At 48.2% G+C, this 26,097-nt stretch overlaps 1 protein-coding gene across 1 annotated transcript in view; it reads right to left on the reverse strand.

Annotated features, from left to right (window-relative positions):
* Window positions 1–26,097, reverse strand: part of Disc1 (DISC1 scaffold protein) — a 210,771-nt gene that overhangs the window by 94,659 nt on the left and 90,015 nt on the right. Inside the window, exons 7-9 of the mRNA XM_021170050.3 lie at window positions 20,662–20,716; window positions 13,913–14,015; window positions 4,153–4,341 (exon numbers count right to left, since the gene is read on the reverse strand). Of these exons, the coding sequence (XP_021025709.1) occupies window positions 4,153–4,341; window positions 13,913–14,015; window positions 20,662–20,716 (347 nt within the window). The remainder of the gene's footprint in view (window positions 1–4,152; window positions 4,342–13,912; window positions 14,016–20,661; window positions 20,717–26,097) is intronic.

Here is a 26,097-nt window from a genome sequence, read left to right on the forward strand (position 1 = left end):
AGTGTTGCCCTTTGCCCTTGAGACTGTTGTGCTTCTGCACCTTTCCCATCACCCCAGTCTGAACATCCAACTCAGGGCTGAAGCGGCTCAGCTGGCAGAGTTATTTGTCCGCTGTACACAAAGCCCGATGTTCAATTCTAGTATAGCACAAACTAGGTCTTAGGAACTGCAGGACCCGAATATGATCCCTAAGGAGGTGGATGCAGAAAGATCAGGAATTCAAGATCACCCTCAACTATACATGGGGTTCAAGACCAGCCTTAACTATAGGAGACCTTGCCTCAAAGATAAAGCAAACCAATAACTATCCAAAGGGGACCACTCTATCATCTTCAGGAAAGTCCCCCTTGTCACCATTCTCAAGGAGATCTGAGGTCTGTATCCACAATCCAAACCAAGGAAGAAAAAACAAACACTTTACATCACTCTCCTGCCCCCCAAAATGAACATAGGCTTGTGGCCCAAGGCCACCATGCTGGGTCCTGGGATACCCCAATAAGACTCAGAGGCAGTATTTCAGTTCTCAGTGAATGTACAAGCTAGCCAGGGACAGAAGGCACAAGGACATCTCCTCAGTGAGACAAGCTGGTCCATCTCTGGTGGCTATCAATGTTGCTTCCTACCAGTAAGAGTCCTTCATATGAACAATACTGCTGACTGGTCCTTAAACAAGAAAAGGTTTCCTCCTTCTACAGAAAGAGAATCCTAGAACTTCAAGAGGTACTCAGCTGCCCAGGGTAAGGGCAGCTCCTGTTACCCTTGCAGCTGACTGTCCTCATGTACCAAGGTCAAGTTCAGAACAACGATGATAATAGGAAGTCACATGCAGAACCCTACAGGGAGCGGTGAAGGGACAGCCATGTTCTGTCTTTTGCCTCCTGGCAGGATCTGGTGTCATCTAATAAAGAAGCTCGGAAGAACAAGAGGACTCACATCCCTGAGCCTAAGAGCTGCTTGTCCATCCCAACACAGCTTTCTCCAGCCACTGTTAGAAATCACATTTTTAAAATGTTTTATATTGGGGTACAGATATAGCTTAGTGGTAAGCACAAGGGCCCGAGTTCAATCCCCAGAGCCCACATAAGAAGCCGGGTGAGATGAGACACTTGTAATCCCAGTGGAGACAGTGGAGACAGAAGGATCCCAGGGGCTTTCTGGCCAGCCAGTCTAACCAAATAGGTAAACCCCAGGTTAGGGAAGATCTTAAAACAAAGTTTAGGGTGCCTGAGAAATGGCATCCAAGGTTGACCTCTGACCCCTGACCCCCCACTCACGTGGGCGTGCAAACCTAAACTCATATGTTGCTCGTTTCCTAGTTTCCCCTTAAGAAATTTTATCTATAGGCTGCATAGATGGTTCAGCAATCAAATACATGTAGTGCTTTTACAAAAGACCTGAGTTCAGGTCTCAGTACCCACACCTGGAGGTCCACAAGTGCCTGCAACTTCAGTTCCAGGGGATCCAACGCCCTCTTCTAGCTTCTGGGGGCACCGCATTCAGTGTGTGTATATAACCCTCTCCCACAAATCGCTCACATGATTGTTGGTCTTCTTGTTTTTGTTTTTCATTTTAAAACCTAAGAAACAGGTATTTGGCTTAAGACTGAAAAGATTGTGGCGCACCATGCCCACGCAGACCCAGACCTGCCTTTCCTGCTTGCTTGAGCTACACTTGACCTTGGACACAGAGTTCCTTCTGAGTTGCTGTTTCCCAAGATCCAAAAGCAGCTGAGCCCAGACTATGACTCGGTTTTATTACATTCCAATCGGTGGAAGCTTCAATTCACACGGGAATTTGTTTTCTTTTAGTTTTAATTACGTGGACGCACATATGCCTCTGTATGCCTGTACATGTGAGTGCAGTACCTGTAGAGGTCAGAAGAGGGTGTCACTCCATGAGAACTGAGGAGCAAGCATGGGTCCTCTGCAAGAATGCTTGCTTTTCCCCATTAAACTATCCCCTGGCCCCTGAAATACATTTTTTATTTCTTTGTTACCTACGTTCTTAGCAACTCTTGCATGGTTCATTTGAGTGATCTAAAGCCACACGTCCTCAGCCTCAAGCACAGGCAAGCAAATCCACAGGGAGAGGGTGGCTGACCCAGCATAATACTATCACGAACGAAGCACAAAGATTCCCCACCACGAGCCATCTGCAGTTCAGTCGTCTCCTGTAACAATCTCCCATTCCGCTTGTTTATGTTTTATTCATCATCTTGAAAGTATTTAGTGAAGTAACAATGATGAGATTCACAAATACTGCACAGCGCTTTTTTTTTTTTATAAAGATATTAATGGCTTTAAGAGCTCACGCACCATTCAAATGAAAACATCGTTGGGCTAGATTTGCTCAAATCTGTTTACATCTCCTTTATTCTTCCATAGAATCCATTCCCCCGTTTTTCCTGTTTTGTGTAAAAACTGAGTGCTTACACTGTGAAACATTTTGGTTTTTCTTATTCATAAGACTAAAAAAAAAAAAAAAAAAAAAAAAAAAAAATCTGCTGGAGCTCTACCCTGCTCCGGTCTGTCATGACGAAATGAGCTAGCCTGCAGGGCCTGGGGCCCCGGAGCTCCCTCCACACTGTGCTTATGGACAGACGCTCCGCACACAGCCTTGGGCTGCATGTGGCAAAACAAACAAACAAATAAATAAAAGATTTGGCCTTTAAGAGAGAGAGGGATGGCTGGGCAGTGGTGGCGCACGCCTTTAATCCCAGCCCTTGGGAGGCAGAGGCAGGCAGATTTCTAAATTCGAGGCCAGCCTGGTCTACACAGTCAGGGCTACACAGAGAAACCCTGTCTCGAAAAACTAAAAGAGAGAGAGAGAAGGTAGTTCAGTGGGCAGAAACCCATGCAAGCTCCGTGAGCCGAGTAAAGGTGGACTGAGAAGTGACTCCTGAAAGTTGCCCTCTGACCTCTGCGTGACCAATGCAAAAATAACACGCAAAAAAGAGACTCTCTGACCCTTTCCTCTCTCTGACTCCCTTTGCTCTCTCTGATCTCTTTCTCCCTCTCTTCCCTTCCTCCTCGCCCCACTCTCCATGTGTCCCGCTCTCCATGTGTTCCCGGCCAGCCCCTAATTCTCCTCCCCACCCCACCCCCACCCCCGTCCCTGTCCCTGTCCTCTGTCCCCTCCTTCTCCTCTTTCTCTGCCCCTATTCCCTGCTCACCCCCCTTCCCATGCCCCCAAATAAACTCTATTCTACACTAAAAGAGGGAGGAGGGGCCCGGGAGTGAGTGGGGCTCAGTGGTTAAAACTGGAGCTGCTCTTACAGAGAACCATGAGTCCTGTTTCTAACCCCCACATGGAAATTGTATCAACAGCTCCAGGGGCATCTGGCGCCCTCTTCTGGCTTCCTCAGGTACTACACTAACACGCACAACCCCCTCCCCCATGCATAACTTAAAATCAAAAATTAAATACTTCATAAAGAAAATTTAAAGAGTTAAGGGAAATAATGTTGAGCCAGCTGGGGCTTCATTGGCAAGTGAGACCATGATCACTGGCCATCTGATTCAAACAGGGAGGGAACAACGGCTCACACCGTTCAGGAGAACTCTAAAGCCTGGTCTGCTCATCCCACAGTGGCAGGCCTCGCCCTGACAGCTGGAGCTGTGGTTCCTTGTTTGGACTTTGAGCACTGGTCTTCCCCGACGTGGATGTGTGGAATGTGCAGGTGGTGCCTGTTAAGTGGAACACAGGGCAAATAGCATTTTGGCCCTTCTGTAGGCCAGTGCCAATGTCACCCGTGTCCTTCTCCTGAGGAAAGAATCAACCCTCAGAGGATACCCCGACAGAAGAGTCACCCCCTGGTCCCTTCTCAGTCCCTTCTCTGTCCCCCGTTGTCGACCTGTGACCTGAATCTTGGAAGACTGAACCAAGGGAGAACCTCTAGCTCAGGATGTGTGCCCGGGGTGCAAGCTACACAGCCCACAGCATGAACCAACAAATGCAGAGCAGAAAAGGTCAGAAAAAGGCAAAGTAAAAGCTAACAGGTGACCCTACCCCGTTACCCAAGGCTCATGCCAACAATGTCCCCCATGAACTGTCTGGGTGCTCTCTGCCACTGTCACAGCAAGGTGATCTAGCCACAGGATCCAATAATATCAGCACTACATTGCCCTGAGGCTTTGGCTGGGGGCTACTCACTGTGGGCGGCGTCCTGGAGTGCCAGGTCCTGCCTGCACCTGAGGTAATCCTCTTTGACGATGCCCAGCCTTCTGCTGTTCCTGGAGCTGAGTGCCAACAGCCTGCCCAGGAACATCTCTAGCCCTTCCCGCTCTGACGACAAGGCCCAAATCTCCTCCGTGAGCTCCTTGGCTGTGGAGAAGCAGCTTCCTGCAGCACAGTGGGGGGAGAGAGGAGAGAAGGTTTCGTGTGTGAGCTTTTTAATAATATTTGCATTCTTTGAAAGTTCCATGCATTTATATAATGTGTATTGATTATTATGTGTCCACCGCGATATCTGTGGACCTCCCTCTAGAACCTATGCCATGTCTTCCTCCCAACTTCATGTCTTATTATTAATAACCCCTGATCAGTGCCGTCCGTATGTGCATGGGTGTGGAGGCCATCCATCAGGCCATGAGCAACCTGCCAGCAGCCATGTCCCCAGAGGAGAACGATTCTCCCTCCCTCAGCAGCCCTCGTCTATCAGACCTCCTCCGGTGGGGCGGAAGAGTCTCTTCGGTGCCTCCCCAAACATGCTGGTATTTTCTGTAAATGAATTGTGAGATTCTCGTGTGTGAACACTGGAGACAACAGTATCCTGCTGCATCACCAAGAGGTTGGGTACACCTGGAAGGGATGCCTCTGAGAATAACACAGAGATGTCCAGTAGTAGGACCAGAGAAAGTCCCAGGTATCACTGCACACAGTACACAAATGTCCAAGGACAGATACAGCAAGCACGGTGAAAAGGCACTGGCCTGGTAGTTAAACTGCAGATAAATTAAACCCTCCCCCTTATCAAAATTCGAAACATATTTGATGGCTAATCTTTTTTTAAAAGATTTATTTATTTTAAGTATATGAGTATACTGTAGCTGTACAGATGGTTGTGAGCCATCATGTAGTTGCTGGGAATTAAACTCAGAACCTCCGCTCACTCTAGCCCCGCTCTCTCTGGCCCAAGGATTTATTTATTATATGTAAGTACACTGTAGCTATTTTCACACACACCAGAAGAGGGTGTCAGATCTCATGACGGGTGGTTGTGAGCCACCATGTGGTTGCTGGGATTTGAACTCCGGACCTTGGGTAGTGCTCTTAACCGCTGAGCCATCCCTCCAGCGCTTGGTGGCTAATCCTAACATAGCTGAGAAGGGGGAACCTCAATTGAGACATTAACTCCATCAGATCAGCCTGTAGGTACGCCTTAGGGAATTTTCTTCATTGTTAATTGATGTAGGACGGCCAAGCTCACTCCTGGTGGTGCCATGCCTGGACAGGTCTGTCGTACCGGGCCAATAACACAGCAAGGCCCTGAAGCAAGGCAGTGAGCAGCATTCCTCTGTGGTCCCTGCTTCAATTCCTGCCTCCATCTTCCTGCTGGAGCTCCTGGTGTGACTGACTCCCTTCAGTAATGGTCTGTGACCTTTCCTCTCTGAGTCGCTTTTGACCAGTGTTCTTATCTCAGCTGCAGAGACCCTAACTAAAACAACACGAGAATAAATGAGCAAGTTTGGCATAAACGTGTTGTGAAATACGATCGTAATAACACCTGAATTGCAGGTGGCCTCGAGAACCACAGGTGGCTGGGGGTGTAAGAAAGAAAAGCCATAAAACCCTGAATAAAATATACCAAGAGCAAAGAGTAGCGAGGTCAGGTACGAGAATCGGTCGTGTGTCTAAACAGCAGCAGCAGGACTAAAAAGTATGTAGGGGTGAGTTTAAAGGACCCTAGGCAGAACTGGAAACTGTTTTCAAAAACCCACTGAGAGGAAATAAGACTTAAATAATTGTGGAGATAAACTATAAATGTCCACTGGAAAACCTGGTACTCCTAGGGTTTCAATTTGTTCCAGATTGATGCATAGATTTAATACAATTCCTATCAAAATTTTATGAGGCCTTTTGATAGAAGTGAATGGGCACATCCTAAAATGTAAAAGAAAATGTGAAAACCTAGACAAGCCAGAGCCGTCAAACAGTCAGCATTTAAGACCCCCCAGCAATTGCTTCCATAAATCAAGACGGAGTGCATCTGAAAGCAGATAGGCATGCTGGCCAATGGACTGCAACAGAAGTCCAAAAAGTGGGCATGTCCTCCAAGAGCCAACAGAGTGCAAAGCAAGGGGCAAGGGAGGTTGCCAAAGCAACTGGTTATCTATGAAGGCGCAGTGGGAAGCCCGGGGTACACTTTGGACCACACACAAATCACCTCAGGGCTGATACAAAGTTAGAACTAGGAAGCTACAAGCAGGATAAGGAAGCAAAGTGAACTGGCTCTGGAACAGGCTGAGCCCTGCGGAAGACAGAGCAGGACAATCAAAGAAAACCCCCTATGAATGAGCTTCATCCAGTGACAAGCTTCTTTCTGCTCATCAAAAGAGAATAGGCAGAGAAGCTGGACATCGGGCACCTGCAATCCCAGCGCTTGGAAGCTAGAGGCAGGAAGATCAGGAGTTCAAGGCCAGCTTTGTCTACACAGCAAGTTTTCAGTCAACCTAGACTACATAAGATTTCTTTACAAAAGTAAAGAAATTTTAAAAAGACAAAATGAGAATAAAGGGAAAAGGTAGGTAAGGGGGAGGAAGAGGGGGGAAGGGAGAAAGGGAAGAGGGGAGGGAGGAAGAAGAGGAGAGGGGCAGAGGGAGGGGAGAGGGGGAGAAGGTGAAGAGGGGAGAGGGGAAGGGGAATGAAGGGGGAGGGGAAGGGAGAGAGGAGGAGGGAGACAGATTAGAGAGGGGAGGGGGAAAGGGAAGACAAATCAAGCTGGGACAGATCATCTCCCACAGACAACAGACAAAGGATACAATTTTGCAACTCAACAATTAACAGAAATAACAGCATTAAACAGGAACAAAGGCTCCCAGGCCTTTTACAAAGGGCCGTATGCAGATGGAAGACACACATTTGAAAATGTGTTAGACAATATCAGTCACTGGGAGTGTAAACAAAAGCCCAGAAGTGGTAGAGGCACATCAACCCATTCAAACAGCACCAAGCAGCTAAACTGAGGCTAAACCAAGGCTGGCAAGTGGGTACAACTCCCTGAACCCGGTGAACCCCACAGAGAACACTTCTGCCAGCTTGTACTAAAGTTAAACCCACTCCACACTTGGTCCCACAAGTCTCCATTTAGGGGTGTCCCCAGAGGACTGAAGACATCATCCCCAAGCATTCACATTTGGCAGCTCCTAGTGACCTTACTCCAGCCTCGGAGACCAATCCTAGGGAAACTCACTGACTGGTTCACCAAGGGAGGGAGGGAGGGAGAGAGGGAGGGAAGGAGGGAGGCCAGGCACTGGAAACACTGCTCATTGGATAAGAGCCCTTTCTGTTCTTACAGAGAACCAAGGTTTAAGTCCCAGCACCCACATGGTGGCTCACAGCCATCTGTAACTCCAGTTCCAGGGGATTGGACACTCTCTTTGTGCCTCTACAGGCACACATGCGGTTCACAAACATACATGTAGGCAACACACACACATACACTGGAGATGATGGTGATGGTGATGGTGGTGGTGGTAGTGGTGATGATGATGGTGATGATGATGATGATGATGATGATGGGATAACAGAAATGAAAATAGCGGGCGTTTCTTTGGAAAGAGGTTGATCAGCACGGATGTGGACATGAGAGGACATGGGGGATGAGCGTGATCAAATGCATGGTATTCATGTATGAAAACGTCATAATGCTACATTATTAAGCATAGCTGATAGACCCTACTAGAAAAGCTTCTCTAAGAAGAAAGAGAATGGGATCCGCTTCTCTTCTTCCCATTCTCTGCTTGGAAGGAAGATTAGTCCCTGTACCGTCCCCTCGGGGATGCTTCAGCTTTTGACAGCAACACCTCTGAGATAAAGGTGTCATCTGTCAGCCAGCATCCAGAAGAAGGTGAGGAACCAGTTGTTCTCTGTGGCTGAGTGTGGTCACCGGCCACACCTGATGTTCCAAGGCTCAACCCACCGCAAGGCTTCCGTGAGATTGAGAAAGAACTTGCATTAAAACTCGATGCATGTGGAACCAGTCACCTCTATCACCACCACCCAGAGACTCATGGACCATGAGGGAAGTGAAGGCAGAAAGGGCACGAGGGGCAGGAGGGGCTGCGAAACGCTGTCTTCCGACATGACACGTCTGTGAGCTCAGGAACCCGTAGCGCCTGTAGCTGCCTGCATAACACCCATCCTAGATCCAGCCAGTCTGCATTCTAGCACGGACAGTGGGGAAGCCCATGAGAAGCCAGTAAAAGTTAACTGATGCTGGAGAAGGGAAGCCATTTTTGTAAGCGAGCCACCACTGGTTAAGTCACTGATACACCAGTAGCCCCAGACCCATGTTCTTGCCAGCAACTCTAATTAAACTCAGTGGGCCAGTTATAGAAAAGAAAGACATGAAAGTTGGGCAGACTTGTTGAGAAGGGTCAAGACAGAGTAGAAGGGAGAGACAGGGAATGCACAGAGCAAAATAAACTGCACGTGTGAAATTGTCACAAGATAGAACATGAAGCTTGGTAATCAACCTGGCAGAAAGCCCCATGGCAGTCAGTTCAGAGGCTGGGGGATGGCTCAGCCAGGAGAGCATTTGCAGGACAAGCATGAGGAGCTGAATTCAAGCCCTAGCATCCAGGTGAAGGCTGGGTATGGTGGAGCCTTTGTTATCCCAGCACTGCAGAGATAGAGTCAGGAAAATCCCTGAGCCTGGCTGGTCAGGCTTGCCCAGCTGTGGGGCAATAGGACCTACTGAAAGAGCTTGCCTCAAAAGTAAATAAATAGATAATAATAATAATAATATGGAAGGCTTCTGAGCAACATCTGAGATTGATCTCCGGCGCCCACATGCACACATATGAACATGTGCACACACACACACACACCAACACAAACAAACACAAACTTGAAGCATGGCACCAGCCTAGTAGGAAATCCTACAGAAGTCATCGACTGAAGGAAAATGTTGCAGCCCACAGCTCCGCCGACTCCGAGGATGGAAGCTGAGTGGAAACATCCACCCCACCTCGGAGCTTGACATCCACAGATGCCTCGGAAGCCTTTGAAGATGAAGATGAAGGTATCTGGGTAAAACCTTAGCCGATGTATCCTCCTTTCAAAGGAACGGCATGCGATCCTCTTCAAGCTGAAATGTGTGTGAAGGAACTCTTTCAGTGCGTACAATGAGGACTCTGAGCCGAAGGCACAGCCTCATTGTTCAGCTGTCAGTAACGTTTCTTTCTCCGTGGTGTGTAACACACGGTGCTTATGTTCACTGAAATACGCATTGTTATCCTGACTTCACAGCTGAAATCTAGAGAATTCCATATCTTGCAGAAGGTTGCACAGGAATAAGCCAAGGGGCAGGTTTGCAGCCCAAGCCTCTATCCAAACCCCTCCCCTTAAATACTGTACTGCTTACAGCCTTGAAAGAGGCTGATTTCAGACTGACAAATGCTGCAGATAGTCACCGGCCATGGGCACAGGCTGAACACTCGGCGTACGCCATTCTGTTGATGAAACCCATGTTCTCTGATCCCATGAAGGCAACACAAGAGGGAACCTGGCAGTGTCCCAGCCCTCTGAGGAGTGACCATTAAGATGAGGAACACCACAGACGCCATTCACTAAACCCAGACCTTTTCTAGATCCAAGCACTTGGAGACATGTGTGCTTCGAGAAATGAACGTTTAACAGAGAGAGAACTTGGGTGACTTCCCTCAGGGGCAGATAATATCACAGCTAGAGCCATCACAAACTGCTACCCTGCCTCGATATTATTTTGCACACATTCGACCTCACAGCCAAGCCTCAGAGACAAGACTCACTTTGCATAACCCTAGCTATGCTGAGAAAGACTTTGCTGAGAAAGACTCAGGAAGTCAGTGCCAACCCTGAAGGAGTCTCACAGGTGAGCTGTCTCCAGCCTTTCCTTGGGGGTTGTGTGTGGGGAGGCAGGGTAGAGTGATCCACAGGCTCTGCCGAGCTGCCTGCTCTTCAGTGAGGCGGCTGAATAGAGGAGACCTTCATAGGTTTGCTAAGACAACAGTGGAAAGAATTTATCTGGGAGAGGCATGACGTCACCAGTCTGTAACCTTGGTTAAGTTAGGAGAATGGTAAGTTCTAGGCTAGCCTGGGCTACTTAGTGAGACTGGTCTTAAAGTGACAAAATGAGGTAGGAATACATTTGAAATAAAGAGGTTACCCAGTCTCACCGCCGCATTTCTCAGTGTGCGTTGACCCGGGGCTGGCTCTCCCATTCTCTTTGGCATCTCTGAAACACATTCGAGGTATTTACCTCTCCTCAGCCTTCTTGATCATCCAGGAATGGTGTGCAGTGATGACTGCCTGGGTCTCTTCCTGAAGGACCTCAACTCAGGGAGTGACCACTCCAATCCAAGAGCCCACGGGAGGGGGCAAGGCAGTGCACTTCCTTCTTCTCATCTCATGTCAAACCACAGACACCCCTCAACTAAGGACGCACACGGGGGACGTGAAGCGCCTCCGACCTTGTTTCTCACCCTAAAGCTATGCTGAGCTTGAGCCTTCCCTTGAAAGATCCTCGGCTGCCGGCTTGGGTAGAAGCCTCAGCCGCTAAGAACACAGGCTCTTCTTACAAAGACCTGAGTTCAACTCCCAGCATCCACACCAGATGGCATGAGGCTACAGGTGACTCTAGCTTCAGGGGACATGACACCCCTGGCTTCTTTGGAAACCCATACTCATGTGCACAGGCACAGACAGACAGACACACGCATACAGAAGCATGTGTATACACACAGAGAGAGAGAGAGAGAGAGAGAGAGAGAGAGAGAGAGAGAGAGAGAGAGAGAGAGAGAGAGTGTGTGTTAGTTTTAAAAAGAAAAACTAGGACTGCCCAAGCCGGCTTTTCCCAGACACTAGGGCAATGGCCAGATGGCACAGACTGGAAGGGGTCAAACAAGAGCTTCTAGGACATCAGCAGGCCATGATGTCATGGGTCAGACTCTGGACAGGAGTGGAGGAGCTTGAAACAGAGCCTATCCGACACAGCCTCCCCGGTTTCCTCAAGTAGTCAAGGAGCCATCTTAAGGCACATGCGTCTGTCTGTCTGTCTTCTCACTTGGCTGCACACGCAGACACACAGACATAAAATATCTTTTTCTAGAAATTGTAAAGACCGCCCTGGGCTTCTCAAGACTGAAGACAGATGACAGTGTAAGGGGATTCTGCCTCGTGAGTCGTACTCTCCTCTTCCTTGGGCTCCATGAAGAGAAGCTTGTCCACCTGTTCTCAGGGGAAGACGTATGGGCTGAGAAAGGCAAAACCCTAACTCAGAGGCAGAACTGCATTCCATCTTCCCCCTCTCTCTCTCTGCAAGTGAGGCCATAACTCCAACTAAGTAGCTCGAGAGGCAGTTACGAGGCAGGCCACATGCTCACCCACCATGTTCTAGGGTTGTAAATGCCACGCTTGGCTGCTTCGGGGACCGAGCGGCTCGTTAGCGGCAGCATTAGTGTTTAACGATGTGAGGAACAGAAGCTGCCAGGCACCGAGCCCCCTCCTTAAAACACCACTGAAAACCCACACGTGTAATTATTACACCTTCCCGCTAAATTCCAATTCCTCTAAGGCTGATGGGCTGTGCATTCATCCAGCTTATAAATCTCAGAGATCTCTTCAAGGCTGCCGTTTACATAACTGGGCTAAAGATCCATCCATCATCCAGGGGGGAGTCTGGACTCCAGCCACTGGTCTGCTGATTTCAAGAACTCATGGGCTGTACCCCACTGCCTTGATCCCCTTCTCCTCCCCTGGGTTCTTAGTAACTCCCACACCTGCCTGACCCCACCACTGTGAACATCCAATCCAACAGCAAGTTTGAGAGCAGATGTTTGAAAACAGCATCCAAGTGACAGCAAGACCCTGTATGCTATGTTCTCAAACTACCTTGCCTGGGCAGAAACCTATCCATTAAGAACCACTGACATGCAAAGGGTGTGAGCTGAGACACTGCCATGTTCTAAGGCCAATTTCCTCAGGGGTGTGTGTGTGTGTGTGTGTGTTTACATCCATCTGTGCCGGGGCATGAGAATGTGTGGGCATGTCATGATTGGGGTTGGAGGTCAACCTGACCCAGTCAGCCCTCAGCTGTTGCCCACCTTGTTTTTTAAGACAAGGTCTCTCACTGCTCTGAGCTAAGTAGCTAAGTGAATCTGACTGGCCACTGAGGCCAGGCCTCCATCTGTCTCCACCCTCCCTGTGCAGGGTTATGAGTGCAGGAACCTCCCTGAGCTCCTTTACATGGGTTCTGGGCAAAGAACTCAGAAATCACTCCACCAACTGACATAGAACTATATATATCATAACAGATACCATAACTTATAACCATAGCCCCATAACCAACTTCTAAAAGGAGCGTCTGGCACACAGTCACCCACATTGGGCTCCCACCACACACAGAGCTTACACCATTGCTGGAATCAAGCCCATGGAGCAACAGGCCCACTTCCTAAAGTCCTACAACTCACACACAGGGCATGGCCTCTCGAGAGCAAACTGTGTCAGCGGGGTGTCCATGGGACCCTTCCAAGGACACTGTTCCTTCATGGAAGCATGCTGCCCTCTATTCTAACCTAAGCCTCCTGCCAGGGCTCCGAAGATGAAGTAGGGGTCACTGTGTACCTTGATTCCTTTTCCCAGTGTGGTCACATTGAGTAATGTCCTCCCTCTGCACTTCAGTGCTACTTGTCTGCTTAATTGGCCTATTGGAGCTGGTGGCTGAGCCTGGCTTGTTAGAGCCACCAGCTCCCAGGCTGTGAGCCTGAGAACTCTGGCAACATAACTGCCACATTGTGTGTGTGTTATTTGTGTGTGTGTGTTATTTGTGTGTGTGTGAGTATGAGTGCTGTGTGTATATGTGTGTATGATATATGTGGTATGTGTGTGTATGTGAGTGTGTATGTGTGTATATGTGTGCTTATATGTGAGTGTGTTTGTGTGTGTGTGTATATTGTATGTGTATGTGTGTGTATGTGAGTGTGTGTATATGTGTGTAATGTGTGTTCTGTACATGTGTGTATATGTGAGTGTGTTTGTGTATGTATGTATATATATATATGTGTGTGTGTGTATGTTTATGTGTGTGAGAGTATGAGTAAGTTTATATATATGTATGTGTGTTTATATGTGTGTGTGTGTGTGTATGAGTGTATGTTTATTGTGTGAGAATGTGAGGTTTTGTGTGTGTATATGTGTATGTGTGGTATGTATGGTGTGTATTTGTGTATATGTGTGTATATGTGAGTGTGTTTGTGTATGTATATGTGTATGATGTATGGTGTGTATGTGTGTGTATATGAGTGTGTTTGTGTATGTGTGTGAGAGTGTGAGTGTATGTGTATATATGTATATGTGTATGTGTGGTATGTATGGTGTGTTTATATGTGTATATATGAATGTGTCTGTGTATATATATGTGTGTGTGATGCATGGTGTATGTGTGTGTATATATGTGTTTGTGTGTGTGTATATATGTGTGTATGATTATGTGTGTGTGTAGCCATGAGCTTAAGCCTGGGGCCTTGTACATGCTAAGCAATGGCTCTCCCATGGACTCCCTTCTCCATCTCTTTAACTCGATCAGGCAGGCATAGAATTCTCAGCATAGACCAGGCCTTGAATCTGTAATCCTCCTACCTCAGCCTCCCAGGCAGCTGTGTGACCACCACGCTGGTCAGTGACTGAATATACGTGCCTCTGCAGTTACCTGATAGGGCCAGCATCTTGGCTTCCAGCAAGGCAGGCAGCCTGGTGTCGAGGTCACTGAGTCTCCTCCTCAGAGAGCTGCACAGCTTCTCACCTGAGCACACCTGCCAGGAGAAAGGGCAGAATCAATGCCTGCTACTTCCAACCAGAAGACAGAGGGGGTGAGGCTGAGGGGCTGGGTCTCTGAGTATTTAGTGGACTGACAGAGTGAGCAGAAGAGGAGGCGTTAGGGAGCAATGGGTTAGAAGGAAAGCAGGAAAGGAAGAGGGAGCAAGAAGGAAGACGAGAAGAGGCGAGGGGAGAGCAGAGAGGAGGGAGAGAACAATACAGAGAGTAGGGAGCAGAGGAGGGAGGAGGGAGGAGAGAGGCAGAGATGGGGGTAGATGAGGAGGAGTGGGAGGAGGGTAGGGAAAGAGAGGGAAGAAAGAGATGAGGAAGGAGGAAGAGAGGTGGCCACTAGTGCGGCCTCAGCACAGCCCTGCCCCACACAGGCTGGTGTGAGCTCACAGAGCAGCCACAAGCAGACAAAGCTATCACTATACCTCTGCCTTGGCATTTCCCCACTCCTGCCTGAGCCCTCAGAGCCTCATAACCTCAGGCCAGTTGTTCCAAGGTGCCCCTGGGAAAAGGGCTTTGCTGATTCCCGTCCCTCACCTTCACCCCAGTCTCCCCCAGCTTCCTCTCCTGCTGGCAGCTGTCTCCTCATCTGTCTACAATGTCCATGAGCAGGACTCTGCGCCTGGCACACAGTAGGCAGTCCATGAGCAGGACTCTGCCCCTGGCACACAGTAGGCCGTCAGTGAGCAGGGACTCTGCCCCTGGCACACAGTAGGCAGTCCATGAGCAGGACTCTGCGCCTGGCACACAGTAGGCAGTCCATGAACAGGACTCTGCCCTTGGCACACAGTAGGCAGTCCATGAACAGGACTCTGCCCCTGGCACACAGTAGGCAGTCCATGATCAGGACTCTGCCCCTGGCAACAGTAGGTGGTCAACTAAGATTTTTGACATTGAGGTCAGAGGATCCGCTATATTTCCTTATTAGAAGACTAAGAAACCAGGAGTGCAGATACTCGCTGGAGAGTCTGACCGAAGTCAGACAAGTCACCTCGTGGAAGACTCGGGGTTATCGAGTGTCTCCCCACACCTGGACTCCACACACATCGCCTGTTTTCCTTTGAGTTTCCAAAACAACAAAACTCTTCAACCTGTCTCATTCCCCAAATTCCGCCAGGTTATCTTTTATGCCGCGCCTAAACCATCATCTTCTTTTTTTCTTTTATTTAAGGCTAAGAGCTCATGGGTATCTGTTATCTATACTCAGATTAGCGATAAACCTATGTTTTCAGCTCACCCAAAGCACACAGCACATTTCTGTGAGGATAAGAGCAGTGAGCACTCTGGGAAAGACCACACAGAACGTAACCCCTCACCCCAGGCACCGTTATTTATCGCCAAAATAATAAAAGTACATGAAATCCCTTTCAGAAGCTGAAAGCTATCGGTCCACGTGGAGGGATACAGTTAATTGTAAACATTTGGTTTATCCAAGATCAAATGGAAGCTGCTATCAGAACCAAAGCCAATGTCACCCAGTCCTAAAAGGCTCTGCCCTTCTCTCCTGGGTCCTAAAATGCTCCGCCCTTCTCTCTTGGGTCCTAAAATGCTCCGCCCTTCTCTCTTGGGTCCTAAAATGCTCCGCCCTTCTCTCCTGGGTCCTAAAATGCTCCGCCCTTCTCTCCTGGGTCCTAAAATGCTCCACCCTTCTCTCCTGGGTCCTAAAATGCTCTGCCCTTCTCTTCGGGCTGCCATTACTTTCCCCTTCATGCCTAGGATTTTCCAACCTCACTTCTGAAGCTCACAGCAGAGTTGGCCTGCACCGAAGCCTACTCCAGCTGCTCATCCACACGGCCAGAGTTATTCATCTTAAGGATCTGAAGGAGTCCTGAGACTTGTCCCGTATGTTAGAACTAAGAACTTAAAGAAAGGTGTCTGGGGCACCTTGCTCTGGCCCTGTCTCGGTTGGGTCAATGCCCATGTCAGGCTCCGCCCATCCTATCCACCCACAACTGTCACCTTGGGAACTTCAAAGACTCACCGGTTAACTTTGTGATGCCAGCCAGGGTTCTCAGGTCTCCTCTAATATCTCTGATCTTAGTTAACAGTGTCTCTTAATCATAATTAGGCCAGTTTCTCCTTTGCTGAGAAAGCCCATAATTCAAGCTGCACTATTAACGTGAAGCCGCCTTTCTAAATTTCCAGATTAAACGGCGCACTCGTTCAGTCTCTGCTGGATATAATATAATACCTACCAGTCTCTAGATATCCCAATTATTTCTAACTATTTCGATCTCATTTATTCCTTAATTACCTTTAGTTTGGGTGACCCATGAGAGTCAAGAAATGTAATGAGCTTAAGGAAGGTCCCAACTCACTCTGAAAGTATCAGGGGTTGAGTGTGTATGTGTGAGTACACTAAAGAAAGAAAACTGTGTTGAGCCGAGCCTTTTCTCTCATGGTCATTTGCCAGTCTTCAGGGGACAGGGATAAGGTTAAAATTCCAGGCTCTGTCTCAGTTGCCACACAGCGTACCATGCTCACATACGTGCAATAGAATACGCATACCCACCTCAGAAAAAAATCTGCACGTCTTTCTTATTTACAAATAAAATTAGCCTCTGAGGATCTCATTAAAGAACGGAAGTTTTACATTTACATTTTAAAATCTAAGGCACAGCTCCTTAATTTGACAGAAAAGAGAAGTCATGGTACTGGCTGGTTTTGTGTGTCAACTTGACACAAGCTGGAGTTATCATGGAGAAAGCAGCCTCCCTTGAGGAAATGCCTCCATGAGATCCAGCTGTAAGGCATTTTCTCAATTAGTGATCAAGGGGGGAGGGCCCATTGTGAGTGGTGCCATCCCTGGGCTGGTAGTCTTGGGTTCTATAAGAAAGCAGGCTGAGCAAGCCAGGGGAAGCAAGCCAGTAAGCGGCACCCTCCATGGCCTCTGCATCAGCTCCTGCTTCCTGACCTGCTTGAGTTCCAGTCCTGACTTCCTTTGGTGATGAACAGCCATGTGGAAGTGTAAACTGAATAAAAACCCTTTCCTCCCCAACTTGCTTCTTGCTCATGATGTTTTGTTCAGGAATAGACCCTGACTAAGACAGTCATTATAAGTGGACTATAAATATGGAAGAGATGGGGTGAGCCATGGCATGAATGCTTGGGTCCTCCAAAATTTCATGTGCTGAAATCTTCAGCCCCCGTATGATGATGGGACCAAGAGGGGGCTCTGGGAAGTAACAGGTCCTAAAGGTAGAACCTCATGAAAGTATCAGTGCCCTTGGAAAAGGACTGGGGGCAGGGGGTAGTGGCTCTGTCAGTAAAAGTGCTTGCTTTGTAAGCATGGAGACTGAGCTGGGCCCACAGAACCCACATAAGTGTCACATCGTCGCACAGACTTGTAATCCCAGAGCTAGAGAAGTAGAGACCAGAGGGTCCCTAGGGTTTGCTGGTTACCAGTGTAGCCTCATTGGTAAGCTCCAGGCCTCTGAGAGACCCTCCCAAAGGAGGTAGATGGTGTTCCTGAATTTAACACCTATGCTCTCCTCTAGGTGCACACACACCATCATCACCATCGTCGTCATCATCATCAACCTCAGAGAGCCCTCCTGTTCTCTTTCCCTTTCCATCAAGCAAAGACACAGCATGGAGTTGGCCATCTGTCCCTCGGAAGAGATCCCCACCAGAACCAGACCGTATTGGCACCCAGCCCTCAGCCATCCAGCCCTGCCTGAGAGCTGTCCGGCCTCTCAGTGCTTCGAAGTTGCAGCACACAAAGACAGAGAGCCCTCCCAGCATTCAGGAAAACAGTGTCCTCAAGGTCTCTGGTAATGGTCTGCCTAGCCCATGGCCAAGCTGGGCAAAACAAGAAATACACCTCATTGCCCCCCCTGGGTGAGCAGCCAGAAAGCTCATGGGTTGATCACAAGCCTTCCCAAGTCTGATGTCCTTTATAAACATTACTGGTTGCTGACAGGAATCCATCAAACCCTTGACCATGTGGCCAGAACAAAACTGTCAGATATCAGCTTTGGAAATAAGTAAGGGAAGGAAAAGACAGAAAGAAAAGAAAAAATAAATAAGAGAAGGGACAAACACTACAGCCTTACTAACAGCTCACAGCGGCAGCCGCGTAGTTATGTTGAAAACAAGCCACTCGGCATGCTTCCCGGAAAGTTTTCTCTGGCCGTGTGTGTGTGTGTGTGTGTGTGTGTGTGTGTGTGTATGTGTCTGTGTTTTCATGTGTATGTGTATGTATGTGTGTGTATGTGTGTGCATGTGTGAATATGTATATGTATATGTGTGTGTCTCTGTGTGTGCATGTGCATACATATGTGCATATATGTGTGCATGTGTATGTATGAGTGTATGTGTGTGCATGTGTGTATATGTATGTGTCTGTGTGTGCATGTTTATGTGTGTGTGTATATGTGTGTATGTATGTGTGTGTCTGTGTGTGTGCATGTGTGAATATGTGTATCTGTGTATTTATATATGTATATGTGTGTGTCTATGTGTGTACGTGTGTATACATATGTGCTGTGTGTGCGTGTGTGTGTCTGTGTGTGTGCTTATATGTGTGTGCATGTGCATATATATATATATGTGTGTGTGTATGTATGTCTGTGTCTGTGTGTGTGCTTGTATGTGTGTGCATGTGCATATATATGTGTGTGTATGTGTGTGTGTGTGTATCTGTGTATGTGTGTTTGAATGCATGTGTGTGGAAGCCAGAGGTTAACTTTGGGTGTCTTCCTCAGTTAGTCTCCACGTTTTTCTGACAGTCTCTCGCTGAACCCAGAGCTCAATGTTTCCTCTAGTCCAGCTGCCAGTGAGCCCCAAGGATCCTTCTGCTTCTGCCTTCCCAGTGTAGGCATTATGAGTGTGGGCCACAATGCCCACTCTTTTTACATGGGCTCTGGGGGTGAAACTGGTTTGTATGGCAGACAGCTTACTGACTGACCACTTCCCTGACCCTGCAGCCTTCCTGTCTCTGGTCATGAAAGACAACTGATATTCCTCTCAGGTCAGAGGCTCTACTCAGAAACCATTATTCTACATCCTTGGCTGTTGTGGAACCTCCAGCTCCCAGCGATGGAGTGTCCAGATCCAGGTGTCCATCTGCATACCTCAAAGCAACTCCAGGGTGTCTGGACCCACAGCTCTGTCAGGTGTGACCACAAGGGAGGACTCTGTTCTGTGAACACTCTATCTAACACCTAGGATGCAGACTCCACTCGGGGAGCACTATTTAGGGAACACTGTGGGGGAACCTGCTGCTTCACATAAGAAAATCTTGCTATGAAAGTACAGATAATATGATGGTTAATATTAAGTGGGATGTTTGTTGAGATGGGGTTTCACCATGTAGCCTTGAACTGCCTGGAACTCACTCTATAGACCAGGCTGGCCTCAAACTTAGAGATCTGCCTGTCTCTGCCTCCCAAGTGCTGGGACTAAAGGCGTGAACCCCCACAACCAGCTAATATTGATTGATAACTTGTCAGGATGTAGAATCACCCAGGAGACCATCTCTGAACATGTCTTCACAATGGGGTTAAAGATTTGGGAGACCTACCCTTCGCTGTGGGCCACACTGTCCCATGAGCTGCGATCCTGGACTGAGTAAGAGGAGAGAGAGCTGTGCAGTAGTGTCCACACTCTGCTTCCTGTCTGTGGATGCCGTGTGACCAACTGCCCCACGCTCCTGCCACCATGCCTCCCCTGGTGTAAGATGAACCCTCACACGCTGAACCAGAGTAGCCAGAGCAGCCTTTCCTCCATGGAGGGGGGAGATGCTGGGCTTGCCCGGTGTGTGCTGTCACAAATGGTGCTAGGAAAATGATCCGAAGAACGGAAAAACAAAACAAGCCCTTCATCCACTGACCCACTTCCATTTCTGAGAAGCCTGAACTTGAGCTCTCAGGAGAAGCCAGTTACTTCTATCCCAAAATCTTTGTTCACTCATTCATTTGTGACAGCATCCTGCTATGTAGCTCTGGTGGGCTTTGAACCCTTGATCCTCCTGCCTCTGCCTATGGAAGGTTGAGATTGAAGCTATGAGCCACTCTCTAAAAAGGCACTCAGCACTTCCGGCGACATCCTTCCCCAGCCTCTGGACAGAAACCCCTTCTGAATCCAAGGTCAACTGTCCATTTGGAAGTGGCCATGGGTGGAGAGCTCTGTAGAGAGAATATCTTGTGTATTGTATGGATGCATCACCTGTCAATAAAGAAAACCTACAGCCCTATAGGAAAAGGTAGAATAGAAGGTGAAACATCAGGAGGCAGAAAGAACTTTGGGATACAACCAGGAGAGGGAGATTTACCCATGAAGATGTGACCAGATGGGCGCATTGTACCTGAGCAGAAGTAACCAGCCACGTGGCAGGATGTAGCTCAGAATAAATAGGTTATATTAAGTTATGATATAGTCAGAGAAGAGCCTAGCTACCCCAGGCCAAGGTATCTATAAATATATTTTGGGTCTGAGTCTCACTTCTGGGAGCATGGAAAGAACCAGGCCTAACACCAACAGACATCCTCAGAGTCTGTGGCTCCCCGTCTTCAGCTCTGCCTCGCTGCCACAGCCTGGCAGACAGCTCTGAAAAGTCTGCTTCCACTAAAGCCCGCTAAAGATCTGGATGCAAAATTAGGTCAGGAGAAAATGGGAGGAGGATGGGCTTACCTGAGCAGTGAGTTCTCTGACAGCCAGGTTCAGTGATTTTGTCCTTTCCTGGAGGCTAGAAAAATTAGAAAGGAGCATTGGTCTTCTCGTTCCATACACAGGCAGAGATCTACATATAAGACACTGCCGAGGAAACCATCCATCACCCAAGGAGCGGAAGAGGAGGAGGAGAGGGAGGAGGGGAAGATGGAGGAGGAGGAGGAAGGTGACACCTGGCTGGGTTGACATGACCATGGAAGTAACCCATGGCTAGGAAGCAGACCCCCCTCTCTTAATATGCTCTATTTAGTCCACCATTAAAATCTATCTTCACTGCCAGGCAGTGGTGGTGCATGCCTTTAATCCAAGCACTCGGGAGGCAGAGGCAGTTTCTGAGTTCAAGGCCAGCCTGGTCTACAGAGTGAGTTCCAGGACAGTCAGGGCTACACAGAGAAACCCTGTCTTGAACCCCCCCCCCCCCGCCCAGAGAAAAGAAATGGCTCAGTCAGGACAGTGATTACTGCTACAGAAGTATAAAGTCCTGAATTTGATTCCCAGAACCCACACAAACAATTCAGGCACAGTGGTATACACTGTACCCAGGACTAGGAAGGTAGAGACCAGGGGATCCCTGGGGTTCACTGCCAGCTAAGCCTACATGGTAAGTTCCAAGCACATTGCAAAGACAGGCGAGTCAGACATGGCAGCACACATTTGTTCCTCAGCACATGGGAGGCAAAGACAGGTAGAGCTCTGTGAATTTGAAGCCAGACTAGTCTACATAGAGAATCCCATGCCATCCAGGGCAAACACAATCTGTCTTTATTCCTAGAGCAATACTGGGAGGCGCCACCTGGTTGCAGGAAGCCCTGAGCCCTATAACCAGCTTCCTAAAGGAGTGGACCACATTGGTGTGGGACCGTTGGCATCTGAGTGGGGCACACTGTCAACAATTTGAGGTAATACCAGTGCCTCTGCATTGAGCCTCAGAGAGAGCAACAGATCAGATGCATATTTCATATTTCTCAAGCATGCCTCGTCAGCTGGAATTCCTTCTCCCAGGTGTGGCCAACCTGCAGCCCACCACGATAGCTATGAACACCCCAACACATATCATCAAGTTACTTAAAAACGTCATGGGAGCAACCTTGTAGGTAACAGCATCTGCCACAAGGCAAACGTCTGGACATGGCTGTGAACATCAGCTTTGCCTTCTTTTTCTACAAAGTCCTTCTCCTCACACACTGCTTCCTTCACGCAATCTCTACCCGAACTGTGATGGAGTGTGAGTTACACATGAACACCATCTGTCTGCTGGGTTCACTCCCTCATGAGATGGGTCCTTAGCAGGTACTCTGTCAAAACTCGGGCATGCATGGACGTGTGAGGCTACAACCGTGGTCTGACTCTCTGGACTGAGATCTACAGGATAAATGTGTGCCAACAGTAGTCAGGGCATAAAGCAAGACACACTAATGATTCAGTTGGGGAAAGGCCAATGCTGGGGGGGGGGGGTATCCAATAAAAACTGTCAGAGGTAGGATACAGATGGGGCCAGTCACTTTTGGAGCAGTGTAAGAGCTGTGGGAGATTGGCAGAGAAGCTTACAGATAGATGCAAAGGCAGGAATGAGATTGCAGAAGATGAAACCAACTGGTCCTCACGTCTCACACAGTGAGATGTGCATGTAAGAGTTCAATAGGGGAGCAGTCACTGCTAACATGAAGTGTCTCTGTTAGCTCTTCCATCACTGTGACGAATACCGTGACCAGAAGCAAGTTATCACTGTGACAGAACACCTCGGTGGCAAGCAAATTATCACTACAATGAGAAATGCGACAACCAAAGCAAGTTGGGGAGGAAAGTGTTCATTAGGCTGACACTTCCACACCACAGTCCATCACTGAAGGAAGTCAGTGCAGGAATTCAAGCAGGACAGGAACCTGGAGGCAGGAGCTGATGCAGAGGCCATGGAGGAGTGCTGCTTACTGGCTTGCTCCTTATGGCTTGCTCAGCCTGGACCAGTGATGCCCAGGGATGGCACCACCCACACTAGGCTGGGCCTTCCCTCATCAATGACTAAGAAAATGCCCTACAGTCCCAACTTATGGAGACATTGTCTCAACTGAGGCTTCCTCCTCTGATGACTCTAGCTCGTGACAAGTTGATATAAAGATGGGCAGCACAGAACCTGGGGGTAGGGGTGGGGAATGGAGTAAGACCCACCCAATAATAGGAAGAGGATCAAATCAATAGGAAGAAATGATCCTGTTTATTTGATCTCGGCAGTAGGCAGGTGACTGTCAGCCATCTTGAGAATATTTCTATTTCAAATATTCATGATGGACTAAGGAGGCAAGTTCTGGTTGGTATGATGCTCCAAGTTAAGGAGCTTGCGGTTTGGGCAAGAGGAACTCATCCTGCGTTTGCATAGGCCAACAGGAAGGAGGCATTTCTAGTTTTAATGGAGTGGCGCTCTGAGAGGTTGCTTGGAGGATGGAAGTCTGAGTATGGCTGAATCAGGCAGGTGCCTCCGTTGGAAGCTGTTACAGGGTCTGGGAGCCTGCAGAGAGCTGGGGATCAGAGAAGAAGTGAAGGGAAATGTCTGAGAGAGCAGGCCCACTGGGAGCAATGAGAACACCCTGTCCGGAGCCCACTGTCCCATGGACTTGTATCTTGCTCATTCTTCCAACACCTAAGGGCAGTCAGCCATCTAGAACTCACTACAAGACACAGCCCCTGCCCCTAATCACTCATGACTGCTAGGAGGGCAAGAGAGTGTGGCAGGTGCAAGGGGGAGTGCTCTCTTGATACAGGGGGCTCTGCAAGAGAAAAAGATCCCAGTTTCCAGGATCTATGCTAGGGTAGGCAGGTCCAGAACAATCTTCCATAGTGGGGATAGCAAAAGTATAACTAAGAGGTAAGCTACCACCACTCGATGCATGTTGGGGTTCTTCTCCAGCTATCAAAACCACTGGGGATGCTATCGCTATAATTTTGTGATTTCTGAAGTCTAGGCAAGCTGGGGTTGCAAGCTGCTAGAGGCTGGTGTAGGCACCCGCCAGTTATTCTCATGAGTAACTCACTTGCACCAATTGAGGGGACACTGGTGAGAGTAAAATCAACCCAAACACACTGAGCATAGACCAGGGACAGGGCATGTGACAGACAGTGAGCACAGACCAGAGGTGGGGCAGGTGACAACGTCCTCTTTCTGAGTCACATGTCACCATCTGGCAAGCGTGGTTGCACAGATAGGTACAGGGGAGATGTCTGGAGCATTCCAGACCTTGGCTAAATGGAGACAGGTCATTCGAGGGAAGGGGAGTCTGGGTGTTGTTGGGGAATTTAAATCCAGCAACATGGCTGCTCTGGCAAGGGATCACATCCAAAGACCTAGGTCTGTGTGGTTTGGCTGGAATGCAGACATGTTCTTAGTACACAGCTTTGACCTCTCTGGCTAGAATACAGACACACCCTTAACACACACTTTCAACGTAAAATTAGATTGTAGAAGGGAGAAGCCATGTGTGAAAGTGATGTCTAATTTAGGGGCAGACAAATTGATGCATCAGAAAAAGATCTGAGAGACCGAGTCAGAGAGAGGAAACACCCGACTCTCACAAGAACAGACAGGGACAAGCAGCGCAGAGAGAGAGAGAGAGAGAGAGAGAGAGAGAGAGAGAGAGAGAGAGAGAGTGTGTGTGTGTGAGTCGGGAGTCATTGCCCTGAGTGCAGTGCAGTGGAGTTGAGTTTGTCTGTGAACACATACAGTTCAGTGCAGGCCAGCAGAGGCCATTGAAGTCAGGGAATAAGAAGAAGCCAGAGAGTAGAACAAATCGCTGGAGTTAGTTTGAGGCCAAGCAGAGCAATTCAGTGAGAAGCTGAGAGAAGGCAGATCGAATCAGTCACCTGGGAGTGGAGTTTGGGCCAGAACAGCTCACTTGAACCAGCTGGCCAGAGTTCAGAAAGAACAAGAAAGGGTGAGCTTATCTAGCAGTCAGCCTACAAGATTACAATTACATCAGGCAAATTAAATATATTTTTATACAAAGTGTAAAGACATTTTTTAACAAGGTGTCAGCTTATGTGGAGAGCAAGACAGCACAGACAGCTTGGGCTGCGGAAGAGATTGGGGCAGAATCTGTGAAGCATTGGCTTGGTTTGAAACTTAGTTCTAGCTCTGGAGCCTGATATCCACACTTGTAACTCTTGATCAGCAACTGTTTTTCCTTCCTCTTCCAGGGTAATGGAAGTCGATTAAAATTAGACATTTTTGTTTGCTTGTTTGTTTTTTTTTTGTTTTTTAAACAGGGTTTCACACAGATCAGGCTGGTCTTGAACTCACTTTATACCTCAGAATAACCTTGCAATCCCGACCCTCGTGTCTGTGTTCTGAGTGCTGGGATTACAAAAGTGCGACACAATATTTGATGTTTGTGACAATAGGGTCCAACTTATGGCTTGCTGCTACTATTCAAGTACCAACTGAGATCCACCTCTGGCCCATCAACTGGAACACTCTGAATCAGTGGACCTTCACATAACAGAACATTTTGAGCATTTAATAGCACAATGTAAGTGTTCCCAAACACTCAGAAATCAGCTCATGGATTTACACATTAAAACAGACAGCAGGCTGTCTTCCTGAGTCTAAAACCTAGCTGGCCTCAAGGACAGCACCTTTAGCAAATGTCCCACAGCTCCAGTGAAAAGCAGGCCAGGTACCACCTTTCCAGGACTGGGCTCAGCTCATTGCTCTGGGCTCTGCTCTGCCCCTCTCCTAGAAGGAAAATGAGCCTCAACTCAGACATCTCCCTGAGAGGATGAGGCAGTGATGCGGGTAATTGAATGCATTGTTTTATATCTGATTTGATTTATATTTAATTTATTTAATTTATGCTATATTACTTTTTTCAGTAGATTTATTTTCCTAATTATGTGTTGCTCTGGCTAATATTAACATTACTTGTATCCCCAGGGGATACACAGAATGGAAGCAGCGAGGGGTGGGGGCGACTATGAATCATTCATGTATATTACACCAGCGGATTTTAGGCTATTTTTAGTAGTAAGACTCACTGAGACTGTATCATTTCACATCGCCCAAAGTGCAACAGAGATAACAGAGGATCTGGTCTAACAGGACCAGAGCATCTGAAGTACAGTGAGCTATGCTAACTCCGCCTACATTTGGTGCTATAACCACTACACTGAGGTCCCCAGGGTCAGGACTACTGGTCAAAATTACGTTATACCAGTTACGTGTTGATAGTTCCATGAGCATCAGTAACAAAGCTTGTCCATGTGTCTCACTAAGATAACGTATTGAATCATAACAAATGAGAAGTGTCCCCTCAGATCTGGGCACGGTGACGCCTGCCTGTAACCCCAGCACCCAGATGAGGGAAGAAGGGCAATCAGAAGTTGAAGTCCATTCTTGACTTTATAGCACAT

Source organism: Mus caroli, unplaced genomic scaffold (assembly GCF_978045245.1).
Source record: "Mus caroli unplaced genomic scaffold, Mus_caroli_1 scaffold_10, whole genome shotgun sequence".
Taxonomy (NCBI): Eukaryota; Metazoa; Chordata; class Mammalia; order Rodentia; family Muridae; genus Mus; species Mus caroli.